The 23365-nt window shown below is 43.9% G+C and overlaps 1 protein-coding gene across 5 annotated transcripts in view; it reads left to right on the top strand.

Moving 5' to 3' along the window:
* LOC122634499 (homeobox protein homothorax) overlaps positions 1 to 23365 on the top strand; it is a 352644-nt gene that overhangs the window by 209507 nt on the left and 119772 nt on the right. For all 5 annotated transcript variants that reach the window (XM_043823493.1, XM_043823494.1, XM_043823491.1 and 2 more), the window contains one exon: positions 14842 to 14990. In XM_043823493.1, the coding sequence (XP_043679428.1) occupies positions 14842 to 14990 (149 nt within the window). The remainder of the gene's footprint in view (positions 1 to 14841; positions 14991 to 23365) is intronic.

Genomic DNA, 23365 nt, shown 5'->3' with positions numbered 1-23365 from the left:
CTCTCTCTCTTTCTCTCTTACTTTCTCTCACGATAGTCGCTATTTTCGTACACGTTAAAAATGCATCCATCGAGAGTCACGTCAACGCGCCCATTCGCTGGCACGTCGTCGACCTTCCTCCCAGTCGGTATCCTTCCCTTCGAACTTCGATCCTTCGAGAGATCGGGAGGGTCTAACGAGCAGCCATTATGCATCCACGCGTGTATCCTTCGTACGAGGAACTCGTGGAGGAAACCATACCGATGTGATTTCGTTGCTCGCCAACACAACACAACACAACACAACACAACACAACGCAACACAACGTTGCTCTATGTTTCCTTTCTTCCTCTCTTTTTTCTTTTTTTCTTGTCCCTTTTTTTTCTTTATTTCTTTCTATCCTTTCATTTCTTTTCTTTTCCGTGTCTTTTCCTTCTCTCTGTTTTTTTGTTTTTTAATCTGGTATCATGCATAAGGGAGTCAAGTGTAATTAACATTTATAGGGTCAACATATTAAAATGAGATAGATGAATCATCTAGGAGATTTATTGTTTTCATTCTACCCGGATCATTAGTATTAATTATTACTAACGACTAAGCAAGTCTTTGGACGTTTCTTTCTTATAGTAGGCTTGTTACGGGTATGCATTTTTTATTATTCCCATAGCTAAATTCGTGCTTCGAAATCAGCAGGAACAGGACACACCGAGTGAACATCGTGTTCGGAGAAGAGAAAGATAAAGAGAGAAATAAAGAGAAAGAGAGAGAGAGAGAGAGAGAGAGAGAGAGAGAGAAAGAGAGAGAAAGAGAAGATCGACGAGTCGATTCGATCGAAAGAAGCGAGAGATGCGTTGCCTGGGGGTTAGACGTACATAAGATGGAGTCTGGTTTGATGGAATGCTGCCTCCATCCCGGCCCTTTCGTCTGTCCTTCCCCTCGGCCCTCCTATCTCCTCTCTTCTCCTCCTTCGATCTTAACCACCTCGAAAGAGAAAGAAAGAAAGAGAGAGATAGAGAGAGGCTCCCACCACGAGCTTTGCGAGAGAAGGATGCGTACGGGAGAGCGTCGTGAATGCTTTCGGAACGCTTCGACCCGTAATATCCGCCTAAGGTAGCCGATTGGACGAACCGCCATATTTGGAGCATCATATATATATATATATAAAGTCTCTTCTATTCTTTCATACCATATATATATATATATATATATATATATATACATCAGCTTTCCGCGTACTACCTACGTTACGATAATTATCTCGACAGATAGCGAGAAAACGAGATAGATAATTAAACGGAAAGATTTCTCTCTTCTTCTTATTCGGCACGTCTTCTCTCGATCGTTGATCATCGATATTTCTTCTATCTTGCGCAATCGGTTCGTATTTAAACATAAAGAAACAATTTATCTTTTTATATCTCTATTTTGTAATATCTCTTATTACGTATTTACGTACACGTATGGAATACGTCTCATACTACGTCCTGTAAAGTGTCCTTATAATTTTGTTTTCTTTCCCTCTCTTTCTTTCTCTCCCGTTTATTCTCTTTTACCATAAGAATTCCTAGAGGTTCGACTCGGTCGATCGCTTTCGAATACACGGAAATTCGAAATTACGCGGGAGAATAATCACGTAACGGTTCGATGCCGTTGTCGTAGGCGATAGAAAGGACGCGAATGAGCGTGTGCGAGCGCGAACGCGAACGCGAGCTCGAGCGCGAGCGTGAACGCGAACGCGCAAAGGAATAATTGTGATTAAATGGCGTGTATGACATAATGACAGTCAATTATGCCTGGCTCGGCGCTCGTAGCACATTCGTCATCGGACGCGGAACTCACGAGTTCCCGTGTATACTATTCTTACGTGTGCCGGCACTGTGCCGCCTCTCGTTCCGCGTCTGCGCGCTTCGTCAAGAGTTATCGTTCGTATTTCAGGAACGATTAACGCCAACGACGTCGTTCGATCTTCTCGAAATTTATTCGACCGACGTTGGATATAACGTTCGAGATATAACGTACACCGTTCGGGACGATCGTTAAACATCTTTTTTTTTTTTCTATTTTTTTTCTATTAGAAAAAAAACTTCATAAGAAATTGATAGAATTTCGTAATAATAAACTTTTACCTCCGACGATTTTTCTCTTCTTCTTTTTCTCGATGTTGTTTCTCTTTCTTTCTTTTTTCTATTTTTTTTCTCTCTCTCTCTCTCTTTTTTTTTCTTTCGTATCGCGGCGAGAGATGAAAGGCGCTAGCAAGAGGATTGGGACATTCTTTTATACGGTGCATGCTTCTCGTACGGTTCGGTGGCATATAAAACGCATCATCCAGTGCGTATACTCTTGCTCGCTCTCGAATTACCGACTCTTCGCGACGAAGGTAGAGATATACCTACACGCGCGCGTATACACGCGAACACATTCATAAAATACACACGTACGTGCGAAGTATTGTTCGATAGAAGCGAGAGCCCGAAGGAGATAGGAGATCCGGTAGAGATAAGCGCTCTCCCGGATGATGTATCGTCGGAGATGCTTCGCTGCGCCGCTTGATCGTAAGCACCAGCTTCAAGTGGGCACCGAGCTGCTTTTTTCGAGCCTGCCGACCGATAGGAATACACGAGAGAGAGAGAGAGAGAGAGAGAGAGAGAGAGAGAAAGAGGGTGGTAGATAGGGAGCGTTCTTTACATCGAAAATTCGGATCCTCGAGATAAACCTCCTTTCTTCGCAAATAAGATCGATCTCTCGTTTCCGAGAATTTCGAAGCCACGTGAAAAAGAATCGTTATACATACATACCTTTCGATTTACGAGCCAACATACCTAGCAAGTTTTGGATATTATCGATGATAAAATAGTGCACGTTGGAATATCTCCAAAATCGATAGGTACGCTTGTCGAAAGTAATGCAGGAGTAAACGAGTATAATTAATAAGGGAGAATTATATTATATTACCTAATTTTGATTTCGTTAATCGTGTTAAACAACGTATTACGCTCGTTATGTGTCGCTTCGATGAATGAAAGAAAGAAGGAAAGAAAATAAGAACAGAAAAAGGACACGCGTACAAAAATAAATAAAGAGATTAAAATAAAATAAAATAAAATAACATAACATAACATAAAATAAAATAAAAAGAATGAAGAACGACTTGAAATATTATCTTGATCATTAAAGTCGATGATAAGTGTTAGCATTTAAATGGCTCACTCTGTAGTTACCTATGTAATAACAAATTGGCGAGAATCCAACTTTAGGAAAAATCTACGAAGAGGAGCGTTTCCCGTATTCGAGGGAAAACTTTTTGGGATACGGTCGAGCCCTCTCGCCGAGACGGGATACACGGTCACGCCTCCTTAACGCGCCCTTGCCCCAAAGGGATGTAAGTCAGCGGAGCACTTAAGCGGGGTGGAACGAGTTTCGTTGTACTAAATAACGGCGCGCGTCCGAAAAGCGTCCGAGAGACGTCTGACCGCATCCTCGAGTCCCTCTTTCTCGCTCTCTCGCTCTTTCGCTCTCTCCTTCCTCTTTCATGCCATCCCCTTTTAAGCGTCTAGCAAGGATAAAAATGTTTCTGGGAGTTTACGAACTTTGCTATAAGCCATCGCGAATTGATACTCGGTTATTTACCTATTAGAACTGTAGCCAATTCGTGTCATTTAATTTTATCATATTATCTTTTCTTTTGTCTTTTTATTATTCTATTCTCTTTTTCTCTGACTTTTTCTTTTTTTTTTTTTTTTTTTTTTTTTTTTGAGGAGATAGAAATGAGAATATTTCTCAGAGTTTTTGAAAGTATAAAAGAATCTGAATATAGAAGACCTGTGTTGTATCAACAACTAACACGCGCGAATCGAAATAAGAAAGTAACGTTTTATCTTGAGGATAGTTGGCGGGGGTAGGAGACAAGTTTTAATGCTCTATTCAGATCGAAGGATTATAGTTTATCGGTGGGATATTAAAGACTCGCTAAAACGATTACGGTCAACGCTGGTGTTGTAGCCATAGAAAGGATAACACCGTACGATGAACATTAGCATGTCAAAGACCGCAAAAGCCGTATCGTCATCACGGAACGATGTATGGAAAGCGGGTACGAGAGAGTGAACAGAGAGAAAGAGAGAAAGAGAAAGAGAGAGAGAGAGAGAGAGAAAGAGTTGGTTGGTTCACGTCGAGTCTGCTCGATCGTGATTTGCCGGAGCGTCGAATTTGTCGCCACGTGTTTTATTGTACGATGAAATTGGAGGGAGCGTCACGGCGGCAGGGGGTTCGTAATAAAACGGCCGCGTTAAACGCGTCACTCAACGTGTCAGGAGGGGGTAAACTACGGGATTTAGAGACGGCCTTTTCCTCTGGACACGGATATTCGACGATGTTGACTATCGTCGGCTCTGTCACTAAAACTATCGAACGTACCTATTCCTCGTGAAAATATTACGTATCGAAAACCTTAATCTCGTCCAAGAGACGTCCGTAAAATATGTTAATTCTTTCTTTTTTCTTTTATCTTTCTTCATCTTTCGTTTCCTTTTTTTCCTAGACTGATTATTATTTCGAAACGCAAAAAGACACGGCCCCATTTTGGTGAAATGAAACGCGACCCGAACGAATTCCGGACTGATCCAGACTAAGCGCTCTCTCTCTCTCTCTCTCTATCTCTCTTTCTCTCTCTCTCTCTCTCTCTTTCTTTCTCTTTCTCTCTACTAATATCGTTCGCTCGATTCCACGCTCGAATTCTTCGTTGTCGGTATCCCCTAATGGCGAGGGGCCTTCTTTAGGGAGGAGCAAAGAGGGAAGAGGAAAAGAGAGAGAGAGAGAGAGACTACTACTACTATTACTATTACTACTACTACTACTACTACTACTAATACTACTACTACTACTACTACTACTACTACTACTACTACTACTGCTGCTGCTGCTAAAGCAACAACAACAACAACTACTACTACTACTACACGCTAGCAAAGGCAAGGGAAGAAGAGAAGAGTGGACCGGTCGAGCGACGCTGACGGCCCAGCATGAATAATGTCGACTCATTATTCTTTCCGACGGGGGTTTGGGGATTTATCAGGTCGGAGTACCGATAACGCGTTCTTTTCGTTCGGTCCTTCCGACGGGGAAGATGCGCCAGAAGATAGCTATGCATTTATGCGCGCTGTTGATGCTGGTGGTGCCGGTGGTGACGCATAAGGAGGAGGTAGAAAGCCTTCATATTTGCCTCCTCCTTCGTTGGACCACTATCTTTCTTTCTTTCTTTTTTCTGCTTGTTTATCCGACTCTCTCTCTCTCTCTCTCTCTCTCTCTCTCTCTCTCATATTTTTAATTCAAACCTTCCCCATCTCTTTTTGTGTTTGTTATATCATTTGATTTCGTTATATTTCAGTCGATCGTTTGTCCATTTTGAAAATAACCGTGAAGATTATGCGCGTATTCCTCCTCTCTCTCTCTCTCTCTTTCTTTTTCTTCTCTTTCTTATCCTCTCCCCTCGTCGATGGCCATATATATATATATATATATCGGTGCAAGGAGACGGTATCATAGTTAGGAGGAGGACTTCGCTTCGGTTTCTGCGGGGCGCTAACAAGACGGGCCTGCGGGCCAGCCACGCGTGAGTTATGGGCCCTCGTGCTTTCTCTCTCTCTCTCTCTCTCTCTCTCTCTCTCTCTCTCTCTCTCTCTCTCTCTCTCTCTCTCTCTCTCCTTCTCTCTTTTTTTCTTTCTCTCTTTTTCTCTCTCTCTCTCTTTCTCTTTCAAGGCATACGCACGGGAGGCGAATGGAGGTGGAGAGGTATAGATACGTGTGGATGTTCCTAAGATCGCGCCTCGTCTCGTTGGAATAGAATATAGAGGACATAGCCGAGCCGTCGCCAGTTTTCTGCCTCATTACTACCCACAAGACTACATCTCTCTCTCTCTCTCTCTCTCTCTCTCTATCTTTCTCTCTTTTACTTCTCTTTTCTTCTTCCTAGTGAGATAGATAGACGGATTTGTTCTGCGTTGACTCGTGAATCCGTGATGGTCGCGTTAATCATTTCGAGAGAACGTTTCTGTCACATATACGTGACTTTACACGTTTGAATAATGAAAGAGTATAGTGCTTGTGCTTAGACCAAAGTAAAAGAGAAAGAGATAGAAATGGTGCGTAAAATAAACGTTTAAAGTTTCAACGTATCTCTCTTTCTCTCTATCCGCTACCTCGGTACCCCCGATCGTATTCGCGATCGAATTTCGCGATCAAACGTCCTCTTCGAGCAAAGTACTCTTTCCCTTTCTCTCTCTCTCTCTCTCTCTCTCTCTTTCTCACACATTTTTTTCCTTTTTTCTTGGAGCAACGCGAGGACAACTCGCGTGTACTCGCGGAAGCGGTAATAAAATCGGTCGTTCGACGTTCCTTCGTTACGAGCGCGTCGTAAGCCGTGAAAATAAAAGCGCTAATGGAAAGGCGTCGACGTTCGGAGGAGGGAAGCTCTCTTCTGTGTTCTTTTCTCTCTCTCTCTCTCTCTCTCTCTCTCTCTCGCTCTCTCTTTCTCTATCTATCTATCTATCTATCTCTTTCCTTCTCGTTCGTTCGTTCATTCGTTCGTTCGTTCGTTCGTTCGTTCGTTCGTTCGTTCGTTTCTTAGCTAAGCCGAGGACAAGGATAGCTCTCTCTCTCTCTCTCTCTCTCTCTCTCTATCTCTCTCTTTTTCTCTCTCGAAACATGTGACGAGCACGTGTCCCAAAACTCGCTAGAACATATCGGCTTTTGGCTCGAGAAGTTAGCGAGCCGCGTCCGGATATCTCTTCGGTTTCTCCTCCACCGCAAGTCTACTCTCACCGTCTACTACTATTACTTGTCGATCTTTTTGTCACCGTGTGCGGCGGCGTCGCGACGCGTTTAAACGTCTCGTCGCGCCTCGCGACGCGTTCGTAACGCGCTCGTTTATTTGCCATGGCGTTACGGCCTTATAACACCACATTCCCTTATAATAATCGAGTCGGTATGAATCCAAGTTATACCTATATTCTAAAAATATTTTTCGCTAGTTATATCTAACATCGTTTCATCGCGATCATCGCGATCTAGAACAGATTTTTCTGCGACTATACCAGGATAAGGTTATACGATATGGGGAGAAGAGGTGAAAGGGATGATCGTAGAGGTGGATTTCGGTGGGCCGAGAGATGAGAGTATCGAGGAGGTCATCTCGCTTTGGTGTCGCTTTATTAATTCGCTTCGTAGACCCAATTAAGACGGAGTCTCACGTCCTGCCGGTAATTATCATAGTAACGGCGTCGTTGCTAGCAGCAGCACATCACCGAACCCGCAGCACTCATGGCTCCTCGCTCCTGTGGCATTAATTAGTACAATCTCCGTACGTGCTTCGTTGCCAACGTTGCCCTGGAGATATCGCGCGTCTCTCTCTCTCTCTCTCTCTCTCTCTCTCTCTCTCTCTCTCTTACACACACACAAGTAGAATAGCTAGCGCAAATCACGAGCAAAAGCGAGTATCTCACCTACGACGACTAAGAAGAAAGAGACAAGGGGAAGAGAGAGAAAGAGAGATGAAGCAGACGCGGATTCGTATCATAGAAGTCGAATGGACCGGCACACTGTGAGATCGAGTCGCGCCTCTGCTCGTTAATTTGCATATTGCGATAAACTCGGGTTAACGGAGAAAGAAACGAGCCGTTTCTACGAGCTAAACTCTCTTCGGACGAGCTCGCGTACTTCCCGTACTACCTATACCTACCTACTTCGAATTAAGATCGTGACTTGCGTTCGATCGATCGAACGTTCCGGTTTATGTTTTCGCTGTACGTATCGTATCGTAATTCTACAAAATTGATACGATATAGGTAACGGTAGAAGATAATCCAATCTCGCGATCGAATCCTTAAACGGGGATGGTAAAAAAAAGAATGAGAATTTAGCTAAAACCCATACTGGAAACATAATGTATAATAGCTATATATATATATATATATATATATATATATATATTCACGTAGACGATAAGAAAGTTATGCGGGGACGGATTCACGAACCATCTTGGTGTTTCTTTTTCGTTTTCTTCTTCTTCTTAAGAAAGAGAGAGAGAGAGAGAGAGAGAGAGAGAGAGAAAGAATTCGATCGTCCTATCTTCGATCAGAGTTCATAAGCAAACGAATCGGCGATCTGTCACGTAGACGCTTCGGAATCCGTGGATCCTCGCGGAACTGGTAGCCGAACGTCCGATGAATCTCAATGCGATCTCTTTCTTTGGTCTCCTTCTCTAATGCTCGCGATATACGTGGTATACGCGTAATTGATATATCCATATAGGTAGTCGTACGACAGAGAAAGCGTGCGGAAAGAGAGAAAGAAAGAGAGAGAAAGAGAGAAAGAGAGAGAGAGAGCACCTATGATCTCCTCGAGGCTACTTGGCTTGTCCTCGTCGTCGCCATCGCTACTGTCCCGCGGCGGCGGATCGATCTGTATTCATAGGTCGTACGGCATAAAATACACTCGGCATGTCCATGAATCAGATAACTGTCACGGCTGCTTCGCCGATGTCTCAATCAAGAGATCGTTCCTTCTTCTTCTCTCTTACTTCTCATCTTCCTCCTCCTCCTCCTCCTCCTCCTCCTCCTCCTACTACTACTTCTTCTCCTTATTCTCCTCCACTACCACCTCCTCCTTCATCTTCGTCTTCGTCTTCCTCTTCGTATTCCTCCTCGTGTTCTTTTTCTTTTCGTCTTAAACCTTCTCCGTTTCTCCACCTTCTATGTCTTTCCACGAGACTTTATTTATCGCCATAATCCTGCTATACGATAGCTCGATGAGGAGCGAGCTTCGTCGATTGGACACGCCGTTCTAAATTTTCTTTCTTTCTTTTTTTTTGTCTCTCTCTCTCTCTCTCTCTCTCTCTCTCTCTCTCTCTCCCTCTCTTATTCACGTACGCGTAGGTACACTTTACTTTCGCACCGATAGCAACACGAATTTATATATCAAATGGAGAACGCAAGAAAAGAAAACGCGGAACGAATGACTTTATTCGCACCACTCCGCCCACGCAAAGAATTCAACGAGGGGGAAATGTGTCTCCGCACGCATAAACGACCACGATCGTTTTCATTTCTTCTTATCTCCGTTACATATCGTTTTATTTTTCCCATATACGCTGTTTTAATAAGTGCAGACATTCGTCGGTCAGTTCTTGTCGTTCGGCCGAACTTCGTATACCTAAGATGATATCTAAAATATAATGCTGAGAGTAGTCGGAAGATAGTAAGAGGATACAGGATTAACAACCAAAGTGTAACTAACACATCTAAGTAGCAAGCACCGAAAGGTAAACGGTACTCTGCACGCGTCGTACTAAATTATCCCCCATCGCCCGGCTCATTTGTAAGACAAACTCCTACAAAGTACGTCTATCTCTCTCTCTCTCTCTCTCTCTCTCTCTATCTCTCTCTCTATCTCTCTCTCTTTCTCTTCTTCTCTCTCCCTCTCTGTCTGTCTTTCTATCTGTTTGTCTGTCTGTCTCTCTCTCTCTCTCTCTCTCTCTCTTTTTCTCTCTTTCTATCTATCTCTCCTCTCCGTCGTACTTATTCTCTTGGTTACGAGTTCTTCATCTCGCCTCATCTCGCCCACAATCGGCGATTAATCTTCCGGTTAAGCAGATTCCCGGATTAAGCGGCGCAGATGCGTCGAGATGGTCTCTTCCTACTATATAACAGCAAGACTCTCGAGAAATCGAGCGAGACGATATCGCGCGACACGAAGAACGAGCTGAACGTAGTAGTGTTGGAAGGATGCTCGGTAGTAGAGAGGGAGGTGAAGCCGAAGAAGTAGGTGGAGGAGGGTGCAGCGTCGTCGTTCTTGCATTTCATCGCCAAAAATAGTTTCGGGAATCGTCGAAGAGAGAAAGAGAGAAAGAGAAAAAGAGGAATAGAGAGAGAGAGAGAGAGAGAGAGAGAGAGAGAGAGAGAGAGAAAGGGAGGGAGAGACCGTATCCTCTCGAAGGGAGAGTCAGGCCAGAATGCGTGTTTTGGTGCAACGACCTCGAGATTCCAAGATCGAGAGAAAACATTCGGTGATCCAAAGTGATCCTACTATACGTTGAATTTCTAATCGGGGTGCAGTTTGCGTGGTAACAGAGCGTTCGATTAGATCGATGGAAGATTAGATGGTAGAAATGAACGAGCGTTGTCGAACGTTAGATATAAATCAAACAAATTTGAAAGCATTGAAAAATGATAGACCGTAGACATAGAATACACGCGTATATGCACACACAGATACATACATATATATTATAGTCATCGACGAAAGGGCATATTAAGTTTCTAGCAATTATATATCGTCTAGGGATGCATAGTACTATAGGTACTTAGCAAACAGAGAACCTGCGGCTAACCAAGCTATAGAGTTCGATATCGTAAGATCCCGTGACCGTGAAAAGCGATACTCGAGGAGGAGGGTAACGCAGGATATTCCCCTTCTCCTCGTGCGCCTGATGACGTAGGGGTAACTGAGAGTTAGCAAATAAATGTTTCTCTCTCTCTCTCTCTCTCTCTCTCTCTCTCTCTCTCTTTCTCTATCTCTGTCTCTCATTTTATCTTCTTGGAGAAGACGAGAGGAGCGTGGCTCGCAAAATGCCGAAGAAGTGGAACGATGAGACGGAGTAGGATGGAGGTGAAAAAGGAGAGAAAGAGGAGGAGAGAGTCGGTCCTCGGTTCGACGGAGGATGGAATAAGGAGGAGTTTATTTTCGGCGGCCATATGCGCGTGTTATTTCGACGTTGCACGCTGGTCACCCTAAATAGAGCCAGAAGCCTCGCCTTCGAGGAAGACATTTTCGCTTGACGCGCTCGCGCGCGATCATCGGCGTGCCTCGATTTATCGCGTGCCATCCTCTCTTTCTATCTCTCTCTCTCTCTCTCTCTCTCTCTCTCTCTCTCTCTCTCTCTCTCTCTCTCTCGGGGTCGACGATCGAACGAGGATACTCCAGAATTTCCAACGAGATATCTATCGATTCTCTTCAAGATACGTACCATCTATCTTCATTTCCCTTTCGTGATTTCTCAAATTTCGATTTTAACGCGTCGTAAATCTCCCTCGAAAGATTTAGAAACGTCCTTAGGTTAAGGACGTCTCTCGTCCCTTTCGTCGTAGGGCTTGTTGCTTTCACTCTTTATTTCTCTCTCTCTCTCTCTCTCTCTCTCTCTCTCTCTCTCTCTTTCTTTCTCTATCTCTCGTTTTTCGGAATGACGAGAGCACGATGGGTCGAGGCGTTCTGGAAATAGGCTCGGCTTATTCTCGATCCCGCTACGCTAAGTATAGCCGAGACATTTCGAAGAAAGAAACGAAAGAAGCGTCATGAAACTTTAGCGCCCGCCCTACGTACACGCTTCATAGTTCGCGTTGCTCTCGTCGAATGATAATGATATTAAATATACGATTAATATAGACGGCAGCAAAGACTTTTGAAAGAGGGGACCGAGAGCTGTTAACTCTCCCCGTCGTACTTTACTCACATTTCACGGACTCGGCGTAAACGTATAATTGGCCGCACTTAAATCTCTATAAAGCGACAGTAAAAATGCTGCGTGCGGCGCATAAATCAAGCCGAGGACGATATGGCTTCGCTCGGCTACCACCACTCTATCTCACTCTCTTTATCTCTCTCTTTCTCTTTCTCTCTTTTTCTCTCGACGCGCCCTTCCAACTCGATGCGCATCCTCGTAAACGGTGCCTCGCGCTTAGTGCACGCGCCAACGAGCATTCACCGGATCGCAGAACGATGACGAGCTCCACACCTTACGACGATTCTTTTCAAATATTCCCGAGAGATACACGAGGCGTGTCCCATCGTTCGGCATAGAACGTAGGTGGTTAAGGACAAGTGTAGAAAAGAGCTGATCGACTTCGAGAATACTTACGAACGAATAGAGTTACGTGTGGGACGTTGATCGGTTTCCTACGAGTAACGACGTATGGTTTATCGACGACAATGTGTGGGTATATATGTATATATATATATATATATATGTTCGCGCGAAATAACAACGTGCTTGGATTACGCGTTCTCTAAACAACTTCTTCTACGAATAAAAAAAACTTGATCTTCATCGAACCATATAAATTTCGAGTTCCCGTAATCTCGCATCTCTCCTATACAATCTTCGTAAAAATACAATAATAATGTTTACTTGCAATTTTCCATCGGATCATACTATCGATTATTCGATTACAATAGATACAAATATCTATCGCGTTTTCTTTGACGTTTCTCTGTTGTTTCCTTTTTTTATTTTCTTTTTCTTTCTTTTTTATCTCCTTTTTATTTTTCGTGGGAAAGAAATAATGAAAAAATTCTCTCCCATCCCTCCTTCCCGCCTACCCTCCCCCCTCCGCCCACCCGTTTTCACAATGATACTATATTATTTCGGTCGTGTCCGTTTGTAGCCACTCGCGAGGCCGGTGACAGTTTTGAAATCGGGCATTACAGCGATGACAATCGTCGAATAAATGAGATAAACCCTCTTTACCGGTACGTCTATGCTCGTATACGGTGCCGCACGATACGGTCTGTACGCTACATTAACCCGATTCGTCGAGTAAATTAACTGCAATCAGAGGGACGCTCCCACTAACCATTCCGTTATTCCGCTGGCCAGTCGCGTCGCTCGTTCCAAGCACTCTCTCTCTCTCTCTCTCTTCTCTTCTCTCTTTCTCTTTCTCTCTCTCTCTCTCTCTCTCTTTCTCTCTCTTTCTCGCTCACTAGTTACATCGCAGACCGTTCTATCCATTTTCTACGGGACTATTCGCCATTACGGAGCCACCGTCGAAGGACCGGAGACGACGATGTAGCCGCGTTTTTGTCTCTCGTGGTAAGATCATCTCTCTCTCTCTCTCTCTCTCTCTCTCTTTCTCTTTCTCTTTCTCTTTCTCTCTCTCGACTTTGCTTCTTGTCCGACGAATGAAAACAAGCGACGCGAAGGAGATGGGTAAAGAAGAAGAAGACGTCGCCGGGAGGTCCTGGATGGTGCTCCTTGAGATCGACCGAGACGATAGTAATTGTTTTCTCGGAGGTTGTTGCTGTTGTTGCTCTCGTATAGGATAAATTGCTTAGCTACGTCGGACTAACCTTGGAGGATTTTCTTGGAAAATTACGTACCTAACTTCGATGATAATATAAATATAATAAAGCAAGAAACGCATACGCTCTTTTTGTATATACTATAGACACGGAATACTTACAATAGGAATAATGTAAACATTCGTGTATGTAAGTACGTAGGAAAATGGAGATTTCAAGATCGGTAGAAAAATTTTCTCTCATTTTCTCTCGTTCTCGCTCGAAAGTAAAGTAAAAAGAGAGAACGGACGCGTCGTATTCCGAGAGCGATTTCCATCGATCTCCCGTCGTTCCGGTCCGTCCGCTCCTACGACGGACAAATTTTTCGTCCCTCCAGCTTCCCTCGATCCGTACGTCGAATTCAAAGTTAATCTCGGCCAGGAGAGCGATCTTTTGAAAGGCTGTTCGGTTGCCGGTGTTGGTAATGGTGGTGGTGGTGGTGGTGGTGGTGGTGGTGGTGGTGGTGGTGGTCACGGTGCGGTGATGCCATCGATAGAGAGAAAGAGAGGGAGGAAGTAGAGGACACGGAGGCACCCCCGGGCGACCTGTCATCCTGAACCCCCTGAGAGAAGCGTGCTAACCCTGATCTCTCTGTTACGATAGAACCTTCAGAGCCTTGGGCATTACGATAAAGCTCGGTCATTTATAATCCGTCGGCGTAAGTAGCGCGACGCGTTTTCCTTCTTCACCGATTGAGAACATGAAAAAGAGAGAGAGAGAGAGAGAGAAAGAGAGAAAGAGAAAGAAAGAAAGAAAGAAAGAAAATCGTGAAATTTTTTCTCTCGTAGATCTCGTAGAAAAAATAGAACATCTCGTTCTCCTTTATTCGACGATGATTATGATTGTTAAATACCAATTTCTTGTTATTTTTGACGCACGATAGAAAAAAGAAATCGGCGAGAGGAGACCTGTCAGTGTTCGTAAAGCGTGACCGTAAGCCGTCTTAATGTCCTTCATTACCGTCTCGCCTCCACCGAGTCCCCAGTGACCGAGAGTCACGTGCAATTAAAAAGCTAAGATTGATAAATGACGGGGAATTAATGCGTTGTGGGGGATACAGAGGGATATGGAAGGGTCCTCGTCATAGTAATAGTAGTTGTAGTAGTAGTAGTGGTAGTAGTAGTAGTAGTGGTAGTCGTTGTTGTCGTTGTGGAAGGAGCTGAAGCTGTATACCGAGTAAAAGGGGAAACCGGGATATTGCGGGTGGCTTAATGGTGTTTGTATGCATGGGAACTGGCGTTCGGAGTGGAGGCAAAGCTAGTTATCGCCCATGGGTACCCGCCAACCCCCTTCCGTCTCTCCACCAACCTTCGAAAATCGCGACGCGGCTTAAAATCATTCTCATATCTTTAAATTTAAGTCGTTAAATCGATCGACTTTTGTATTACGTTTGTTTGTTTGGTTCTTTCTTTTCTTCTTTCTTTTTTCTGTAATCTTCGATCTTGTGTATATAAATATGTATACAGAAAAGAGAGAGAGAGAGAGAGAGAGAGAGAGAGAGAGAGAGAGAAAGACGATAACAGAGAAAGAAAGAGATAGAGACTTTTGTTTATTTATCTATTATAACTATTTGGATTGGAACAATACAAGAATAGGCTTTATACTTAGTACGAAGGACGGTCGAAGTAACAGAATGTGTCGAAACGTCGAGACGATCGGACGTAGTTAGTGAATTTTCATCGTTCTGTTCTCCATTACGTTATTTCATTCGTTTATTACGAATAGGTATTAAAAATTGTACTTCTTTTCTTGTTACAGGTGACGCGAGCAACGCGAGTATCGGCAGTGGCGAGGGCACGGGCGAGGAAGACGACGATTCCTCGGGTAAGAAGAATCAGAAGAAGAGAGGAATCTTTCCGAAAGTCGCGACTAACATTCTCAGGGCGTGGCTGTTTCAACACCTCACGGTGAGTCTCTCTTTGGCCGCTTAACGTTTGTCTTTCATTCTGCGAACACTCAACTACGACTACAACGACGACGACGACGACGACGCCGACGACGACGAAGCGAAGACGACGACGACGACGACGACGACGACGACGTTCTTCGTTCGCAATATGTCAACGTCCGACGATAATACCAACCTTTTGCTCTGTCTCTCTCTTTCTCTTTTTCTCTTTCTTACTTTTCGTCGTCTTCATTAGCACTATACCGTTTTCTCTTTTCTTTCGTGACTAACGTCGTCGTCGTCGTCGTCGTCGTCGTCGCCGCAAACTAGCCGTTTGCGAATTAGTAAACGCAAAGGCGCGTATATTAGAGTATTTTTTAATAAAACGAGAGAACGAATCGAAAAGAAGGGAGGAAGGGATAAAGGAAGGAAGGAAGGAAACTTAAGTGGAAAGAAACGAGCTTGAGCAAAGAGTAATCTCCTAATGCCCGGATAAGGAACGTCGATTCTAGCTAGGGTCGTTCCATCGTCTAATGATTTACGGGTAATCCGAGCTGCAAAAAGCGTACTACGATTAAGGGGAGAAAGAAAGAAAAAGATAGAGAAAGAAAGAAAGAGAGAGAGAGAGAGAGAGAAAGAGAAAGAAAGATAGATAAATAAATAGACGGAGATAGAGATAGAAAGGAAGAGAGAGAAAGAAACAAGGGAAAATGAGACACAATTGCGTGAACACAATTCCTGGGACTACGACACCTTCTTTTTCTCGACATAGTACTCCGTCCATCTCTGTCTATCTCTCTAACGTTCTATCTACCGTCTATCCGGACACCCCATAGATTTTGGGTATGATCAAGTTACCTTGCGAGAGCGGTAATCATATTGCAGCTCGGTTAATGCCATTACCGCACGAGGGTAGGAGGCGTAGGGGTGGCTTGGCAGACACCCTCGAAAGCACCCTATATATGCAGCACCTTTCCTCTCTCTCTCATACACATACATACACATATACATACTCGCTCACCCTCCAAGCAGAGACTCCTGCGACCCCCGCAACGCACAACCTGTATTGGATATGACGGCGTGGATAGTGGGTTCACGGTTTAATGCATATACGCTGTTTGCACGATGACGATATCGCCCTCGTGAAAAGACGAGCAGACCGCTACTGGTGGCTGCGCGCAGTTGCGATCGCTGCTTCTCAGTTAATCGCGTCGCCGAGAGCTTTCGCGTTGTTAACGGCTTCCAATGGCAGGATGGTCCAAGTTAAAAGGATTTTAGTGTAAGCCATGGTGCATCGGGACTCGATGTACGCGTTCGAAAGTGTCCCTAGACGTGTGCCTTCCTCTCGTATTCAACTAGGATACTCTTTCGTATGTTTCGGGATTTCGAATTGTTCTTTACTGTTTCACGATTGGTCCAATGATGGAACAGTTCGGGGGATCGATTTTATGATTACACGTTTGGCAAACCACTCGAGTCAAGACTCTGGCTCCGTTTTTTACCGCTGCTCGATTCACTAGCGCCGCATTCATCTCGTTGTTATTACGAACGATTAAACGAATCCAGAATTTATTTCACTCAATTGCGGAATAATACCCATTCTTTTTTCTTTTTTTTTTTTTTTATCTTTCCTTCTTCTTCCCTTTCTTTTCTTTTCTTTGCTTTTTTCTTTTCTTGCATGCATCTCCTTGCTCGGTTAAAAATATTTCACGAGGAACGATAAAGTGCACGCAATCGAGAGAAGAACTATCGTCGAGAAATTCCGTTTCACGATTGAAAGTGAAACGTTACTCATTCTTAAAAGTTTTATTAATGCGAAACGTTAACGAAAGTAGATTATATTGGTACACGCTTGGTAAAGAGAAAACAAGGAAGTTGTTAGTCGATAAACGAAGAAGAGGAACGAAGAAAAAGAAGTAGGAGAAGAAGGAGAAAAAAGAATGACTGATAATTTGAATAATGAGCTACAGTGCATCTATCCTTGGATTCGTAAAAAAATATAGATATAAACGTTCCGCGTATTCGTTCGAGCATGAACACTAGCAGCTTGATTAACTTTCTAAGCTCTTTCAAGAATTACATTGCTTTCTACCATGATCGAAATCATCGAAGCGATAATTATTAGGTTCGAAAAGTGAATTTGTATCGTGACAGTAACAAGCAACGTTTCCTCATCGTTTTAATCCTACGTACGTACTTAACTTTATATATATATATATATATATATATATATATATATATATATATTTTACATACGTATGTATGACTCTAACTTTGTCGCGTTCGCACTCGTGACCATCTTTTATAGGCTCCACCTCCGAGTTCGCTTGTCATTTTGAAAGCTATCCGATGAGCGCCCTTCGCTATACGTCGGTCCACGACTAGAAGCAACGTAGCAAGCAACTCTGCGACGCGACGCTCCCTAAGTTTAATTAGACGGAAGAAGAGCATATATCATGGTCGACTCTCGGTGTCTCGAGATTCTCCTTGCTAGACTACTCTCTGGCCTTTCCAGAATCGTATGTAACCGACTTTAGGATCGTTTCGACTCATCATCGTTTCATGTACCTATCCGTATATATATATATATATATATATATATATATATATATATATATATATACACACATACATACACACATACTTACGATGACGGTATTCGAATGATTTTATTTCGTAATTGAGAAACTGATTATCGAATTAAATTGTCAAATAAACTTTTCGATTGCGATCATTTATTTGCCAAGAATAATTTGCCTATAATTACTAAATAATTATATGTAACTATAGTTAAGCGGAATAATCATCGAAGTAAAATTTACGATGGGAAATATCGAGACTCTCAAACTCTAAAGAAAATACATCAAGACTGTGCGCGTTCCTGTTGTACCAGTCCGAGCCGTCGCAAGAGAAAACTGCACATTCATTTCTGAGCAATAACAATTACCCGCGGGGTGCAGGAGGCCGCGAGCAATAAACCAAAGCCCCGAGGGGGTTGCGAGCCGTTGCTGGAAAGAATAAAGATTGAAGATGGAGTCGACATATATAATCCATTTTAATTTACTCGGGAGATATATCCGTCTAGCTTGCAGTTTCCTGCGACTTTGCTCCTCCTTCCGCCACCTCCTTCCGTTCTTCCATTTTCTACCTCCTCCTTCTGCTTCTCCACCTCATCCTCCTCCTCCTCCTCCTCCTTCTCCTCCTCGTCTTCTCCTTTTCCTCTCGTCTTTCTTCTTCCTCTTCTTCTTTCTCTTACTCTTTCTACTCTCTGTTACTCCATATACCCGGCAGCTCCTCCCAACTACCAACAAGCTCCTGCTCTTCTTATATCAATGGAAACATTCTACGAAATTACATTTGCCAGTTCTGTGCTCTATGCTACTTCGTTTCACATATATCGGGTGGCGAATACAGAAACCTCTCTGGCGATAAAACTGACTTTTCCATGAAACACGATTTATTTGTAGCTTTACCAATTCTTTATTTTCTCCCCCTCTCTCTCTCCCTCTCTCTTTCTTTCTTTCTTTCCTTCTTTCTTTCGTTTATCGTATATCATAGTAAAATCGGATTGTGGAACATTATTGCTAGCACTCGATACGTTAGAGTTGTATTTACGAGAAAGAAAAGACAAATGTTTGTTTAATTTAAGGAGAAATGTATTTTCATCGATTAGAATTAATGAAAATATAATCGTAATAGAAAATAGGAACTAAAATTAGGGTATCACCCGGTATACGCGCGGAAACACAGAGGCGGTTTCAGGCGAAGCGTATATTCTACATTGTCGTGTAACGGGAGAGCGGAGTGCAGTCGAGGCAATCAATAAGCTATCTAAGGTAGGTAAGGCTGCCGATACAAACCACAAACCGGCAATACCATTACCGGCCCGCGGAGAGGAAGGAATAAGGCGGGCCAACGGTGCTTCGAGAGTGAAAGAGAAATAGAAAGAGAGAGAGAGAGAGAGAGAGAGAGAGAGAGAGAGATCGAGTCGTGCACATCGAGATCGATAATGAAATGCGTTTCATTCAGCCGGCTCAACACGTTCACCCTATCTTCTCGCGATCTTTAATTCATCCATATTAGTCTTGGGCAATATTTAATTCGATCAGGGATTAACGATTAAATTTTTACTTTAACCAATCGTTTGATTAACGCGGGCGTAAAGAAGAGAAGAAGAAAAATTAAGAAAAAGATAAAAAAGAAAAAGAGGAGAGAAAAATCTCACGAAGCGACCTGTTAACACGTCGAAAAACAAATAAGAAAAGGAAAAAAAGAAAGAAAGAAAGAAAGAAAAAGGAGTTCCTCGACGTTAGCTTATTTATCATCCTTTTTATCTCTCGTTTCTTTTTCTCTCCTTTCCATTATCTCATCGAGACGATAACCGTTGCGGTACGCGCATCCTTCGAAAGATTCTTACAAGGGAAGAGAAAGAAAAGAGAGAGAGAAGATAGAGAGAAAGAGAGAAGAAAAGATCGAGAATCTCCAGAAAGACGCGGCCTCTCAGACCCAAGGATATCTTAAACAATTTGCATAGACAATCATAGCGGCAGTTTTTTCGGCCGTAAAGGGGCTCTCTCTACGGTACTCAACGTCGACTGCTCTGCCCTCTCCGGTACCACTAGCGGAGCGTTTTATGCCGCCATAACCGTAGCGCGGCATGGCCCACTTAGATCTCCTATCTCGGTCCCGTCCTGCCACCCTGCAGCCGCACTCGGCTGATATCTATTGTCCGTTTAACGCACGAAACTAACCATTATCCACCTGTTTCCGGTGGCACGACTCGCCACCACCAAGGATCATAGGTCAAGGTCTCCCGTAGAGTCTGGACCATTCGCGAATCACCGTCTTGGTTACGTTTCGCTTACCGCAGGACGACGATTTCTCGGCGCGCGGACAATATTTATCCTTTACGAATAACCGGCTTCCGAGCCGACACGACACGCCCGTTGTCACCCTATCGGCTTCGAAGGACGTGGAAGAGACGTTTGCATACATCGACCGGCAGTTTTCCGCTCGAACAAATCCTCCTGCCGCGCGTTTCTTTCTCGTGGGAAGTCAATGTTCGACCCACCCTCTCTTTTCTCTCTCTCTCTCTTTCTCTCTCTCTCTTTCTCTCTGGCTGTCTCTTTTTCTTTCTTTCTTTCTTTCTTTCTTTCTCTCTCTCATTCTCTTTCTTTGCCTCCTTCTCGCACGCCTCGGCAAGCACACGCTATACACCCTTTCCCGCGAACCTTTCCTCCTTATTCCCCGTTTTTGTTTTATTCTCAGTTACGACGTGACGCTCTCTGCTGCCTCCATACGGGATATTTATCGCATGTATCCTTTCATTCTGCTTCTTTCGGAAAATATGTTCCGTTGGAGAACGATAATATCGACTCCACTACTATATTTATCTCTTGTACGATTCAACGAATGTCACAGATCGTTGTACGCAGATAGAACAGACAGAACCGAGCCTCTTTCTTTTACTTTTTCTTTATTTATTTCACTGTTTTTTCTTTTTTTTTTTTTTTTCCTTTCTATCGAAAAATAACTAATTTTTCGAAGATACACCATTTATTATAAGGGGATATGAAGAAGTTCTGCGTCAGCAATCGGTCCATCGTGATTTCGATAGTTTTTTGATATCCTCTTTCTCTCTCTCTCTCTCTCTCTCTCTCCTTTTCTCTTCTATTGGAGTCGAGGGTGGAGCTGGAAATGGCGAGTGCCGGTATCGCAGAGCCGTGGGCAGCGGCCACCCTCACCGTCGTCCTCTCACCGACAGCCCTCTTCCCTCCCTTTGACCAAGGAGGAAACGTAGCCGAGGTGATGGAGGGGTCAAGCCAGACGACGTAATTTCCTCTCCTGGGAATCGCCGGGCTCGCTCGAAGCGACATTTCTGTGTTCCTCCGTCGGTTATCCCTCCTCTCTCTTTCCTTCTCCCTCCATCACCCTCCTCAACCCTCCTCCCTCGACCTACAACCTTCAACCTCCTCTCAGCCTCGAGGCATGGCAACCCCTTGCTTCCTCTTGCTCACTGGCGCCGCCTCGGCTCGCATTTGAATATAATACTTGGCCCTCGTCGAGAGAAAGAGGGAACAGAGAGAGAGAGAGAGAAAGGGACTGCGTCTCGGCAACCGAGGCGAACTGTAATTATGTTGATGCGCGGCCATTGTTGCGCCCGTTCTGGACGCGCGGTTGAATGCCGAATCTTTCCTTTTATCTCTCTTTCTTTCTCTCTCTCTCTCTCTCTCTCTCTCTCTCTCTCTCTCTTTCTATCTATCTATCTATCTTTTACTCTCTCGCAATCCTTCGAAGGATACTCTTCTCTCGCCCACGCAGACTCGCTCGGAAAGAAACAAAATGGATGTGGCTTTCCTCGTCTCCTTGGCACGTTTCTCAAATCAAACGGCTGAAAACGGTCCTCCGTGGTTCTTCTGATCTCCTTCGGAGGATGAGCAAGAAGAAGGGATGGGAAATGATTTTATTGGGCGTTTGAATACGCGTATACCCGGACGTAATAAATCCAGTAATATCTAAGAGAATGGTAAAAGAGGAACCCAATCCAATTTTCCTGGAATTTCGTGAAATGCAGATCGGTGCGGAAGAAATAGGAGAAGGTGGAGGTGGAGGTAGAGGTGGAGGTGGAGGTGGAAGTGGAGATAGAGATGGAGGTGGAGGATGGTAGGAAAGGAAAGGAAAGGGAAGGAGAGGAAACTCGGACGTCCGTACGATTAAAAAAAACGAGCAATATCCTTAAGAGCCGAGTAGATAATTGCAAAAAGTACGGGCACCAGCGGCTGCTGCGATGGCCGGCGATGCTCGTACAGAGAAAGAGAAAAAGGAAAAGGAAAGATATAGTCGTATCGTTTCTCGCGAGAGTCGACGAATCCTATAGCGAGTCGCCCCCATCTCTACGTTTAAAGGGAGAGGTGCGCGGCCTCAGGATTAGACTGTCGCCCAGCGACAGGGTAAGCCCCTATTTTTGCGAAATTTATCGCCGTTAATCCTTCACCCTCCGTCTCCCTCTTTCTCCATCTCCATCGTCCTCCGTTGTTCTCTTCTTCTTCCTCTTTCTCTCTCCCTCTTTCTCTCTCGCTTTCTTTTTCTCTTTCTCTTTTTTCTTTCACTTTTTCTTTTCTTTCTCTATTTCACGTTCGAATCACGTCCTCCGCCTCTTTGCCCTCCTCCTTTCTTCCCATTGTCGATATGGAAAATGATAAAACTCATTCGCACGAGTTCAATGATTCGTCCCACCCATTCCCATCTCTTTCTCTCTCTCTCTCTCTCTCTCTTTTACTGTTGTACTCTCGGAAGTAGAGATTCCTCGACGACTCGTAATCCTGCCGGGATTTAAAACATTCGTATCTTGAATATGCATTCATAGGTTTAAAGCAGGCTACGTGTTATATCCCTTCGTCCAAGCAGAGGAGAGGAGAGGAGAGAAGAATACCAAGGGATGGCAACACTTCTATCATCGTGCATGAGTATGCGATGAGCCTGGTATTAGCTCGGTCACTCATTAGATTTTCTCAGTACCTTTGTCGTTGACTCGAAAATCTCACGTCCAACCCATCCTTTCGATTTAATTTTATTTACATTATATTATATAAATCATCCGATCGGATAAGAAGTTTATCAATTTTATAAATGCACGTACTTGGATATTATTTATCTGCCATCTTTTATTGCAACCATCTCGACATTAGAACAATTATCATGGATTTTAAAGCACGTGGGAACACAGGGATTCTTGTCAAGAATGTTAGGGATTTATGGAGCGAATCTCGCGGTTAAGAACAAGATGGACAAAACGTTGGCGCTCGCGCTTGCCTTCCCATCGTATTCGAAGGACGTTAATGATTCTTCCGCGAACGGCAATCCCATTAAAGTGTGCTTTACTCGCGATTCCCGGTAGACCGCTAAATTCTTTCTAGGCGTTGTCTAGCCGGAGAAAAAAAGGATAGAAAGAGTCTTTGAAAGATGAGGAACGAAGCTTAACGAAGGAGAAAGAAGGGAAGTACTTCGACGATACAGAGAAAGAAAAGGAAAAAAAAGAACGAGAAAGAAGAGAGAGAGAGAGAGAGAGAGAGAGAAATAGCTTCTTCTTTCGAGATCGTCCTGGACGCGATCTTGTCCAGTATATACCTACTCGCGTGATTCTATCTTTGTACGTGTCAGTGTCTCGTATATATGTATGTATATGATTGTGTGTGTGTGTTGAGAGTGAGGGAGGAGAGGATATCAGTGGCACCCCATTAAGGAGAGTGCTGGACATCCAGACACGATGTACACCGGCTCGGCATTAGAGGCTATCGTACTTCCCTCTGTATTATGCGTATGCTATGCTACGATGTTTAGTATGTGTATGTATTTGTATGTACGTCTCTCTCTCTCTCTCTCTCTCTCTCTCTC

The sequence above is a fragment of the Vespula pensylvanica genome, chromosome 15 (genome assembly GCF_014466175.1).
Source record: "Vespula pensylvanica isolate Volc-1 chromosome 15, ASM1446617v1, whole genome shotgun sequence".
NCBI classification, from domain to species: domain Eukaryota; kingdom Metazoa; phylum Arthropoda; class Insecta; order Hymenoptera; family Vespidae; genus Vespula; species Vespula pensylvanica.
Note: the sequence above shows the minus strand (reverse complement) of the source record. Positions and strands in the feature narration are given on the sequence as shown.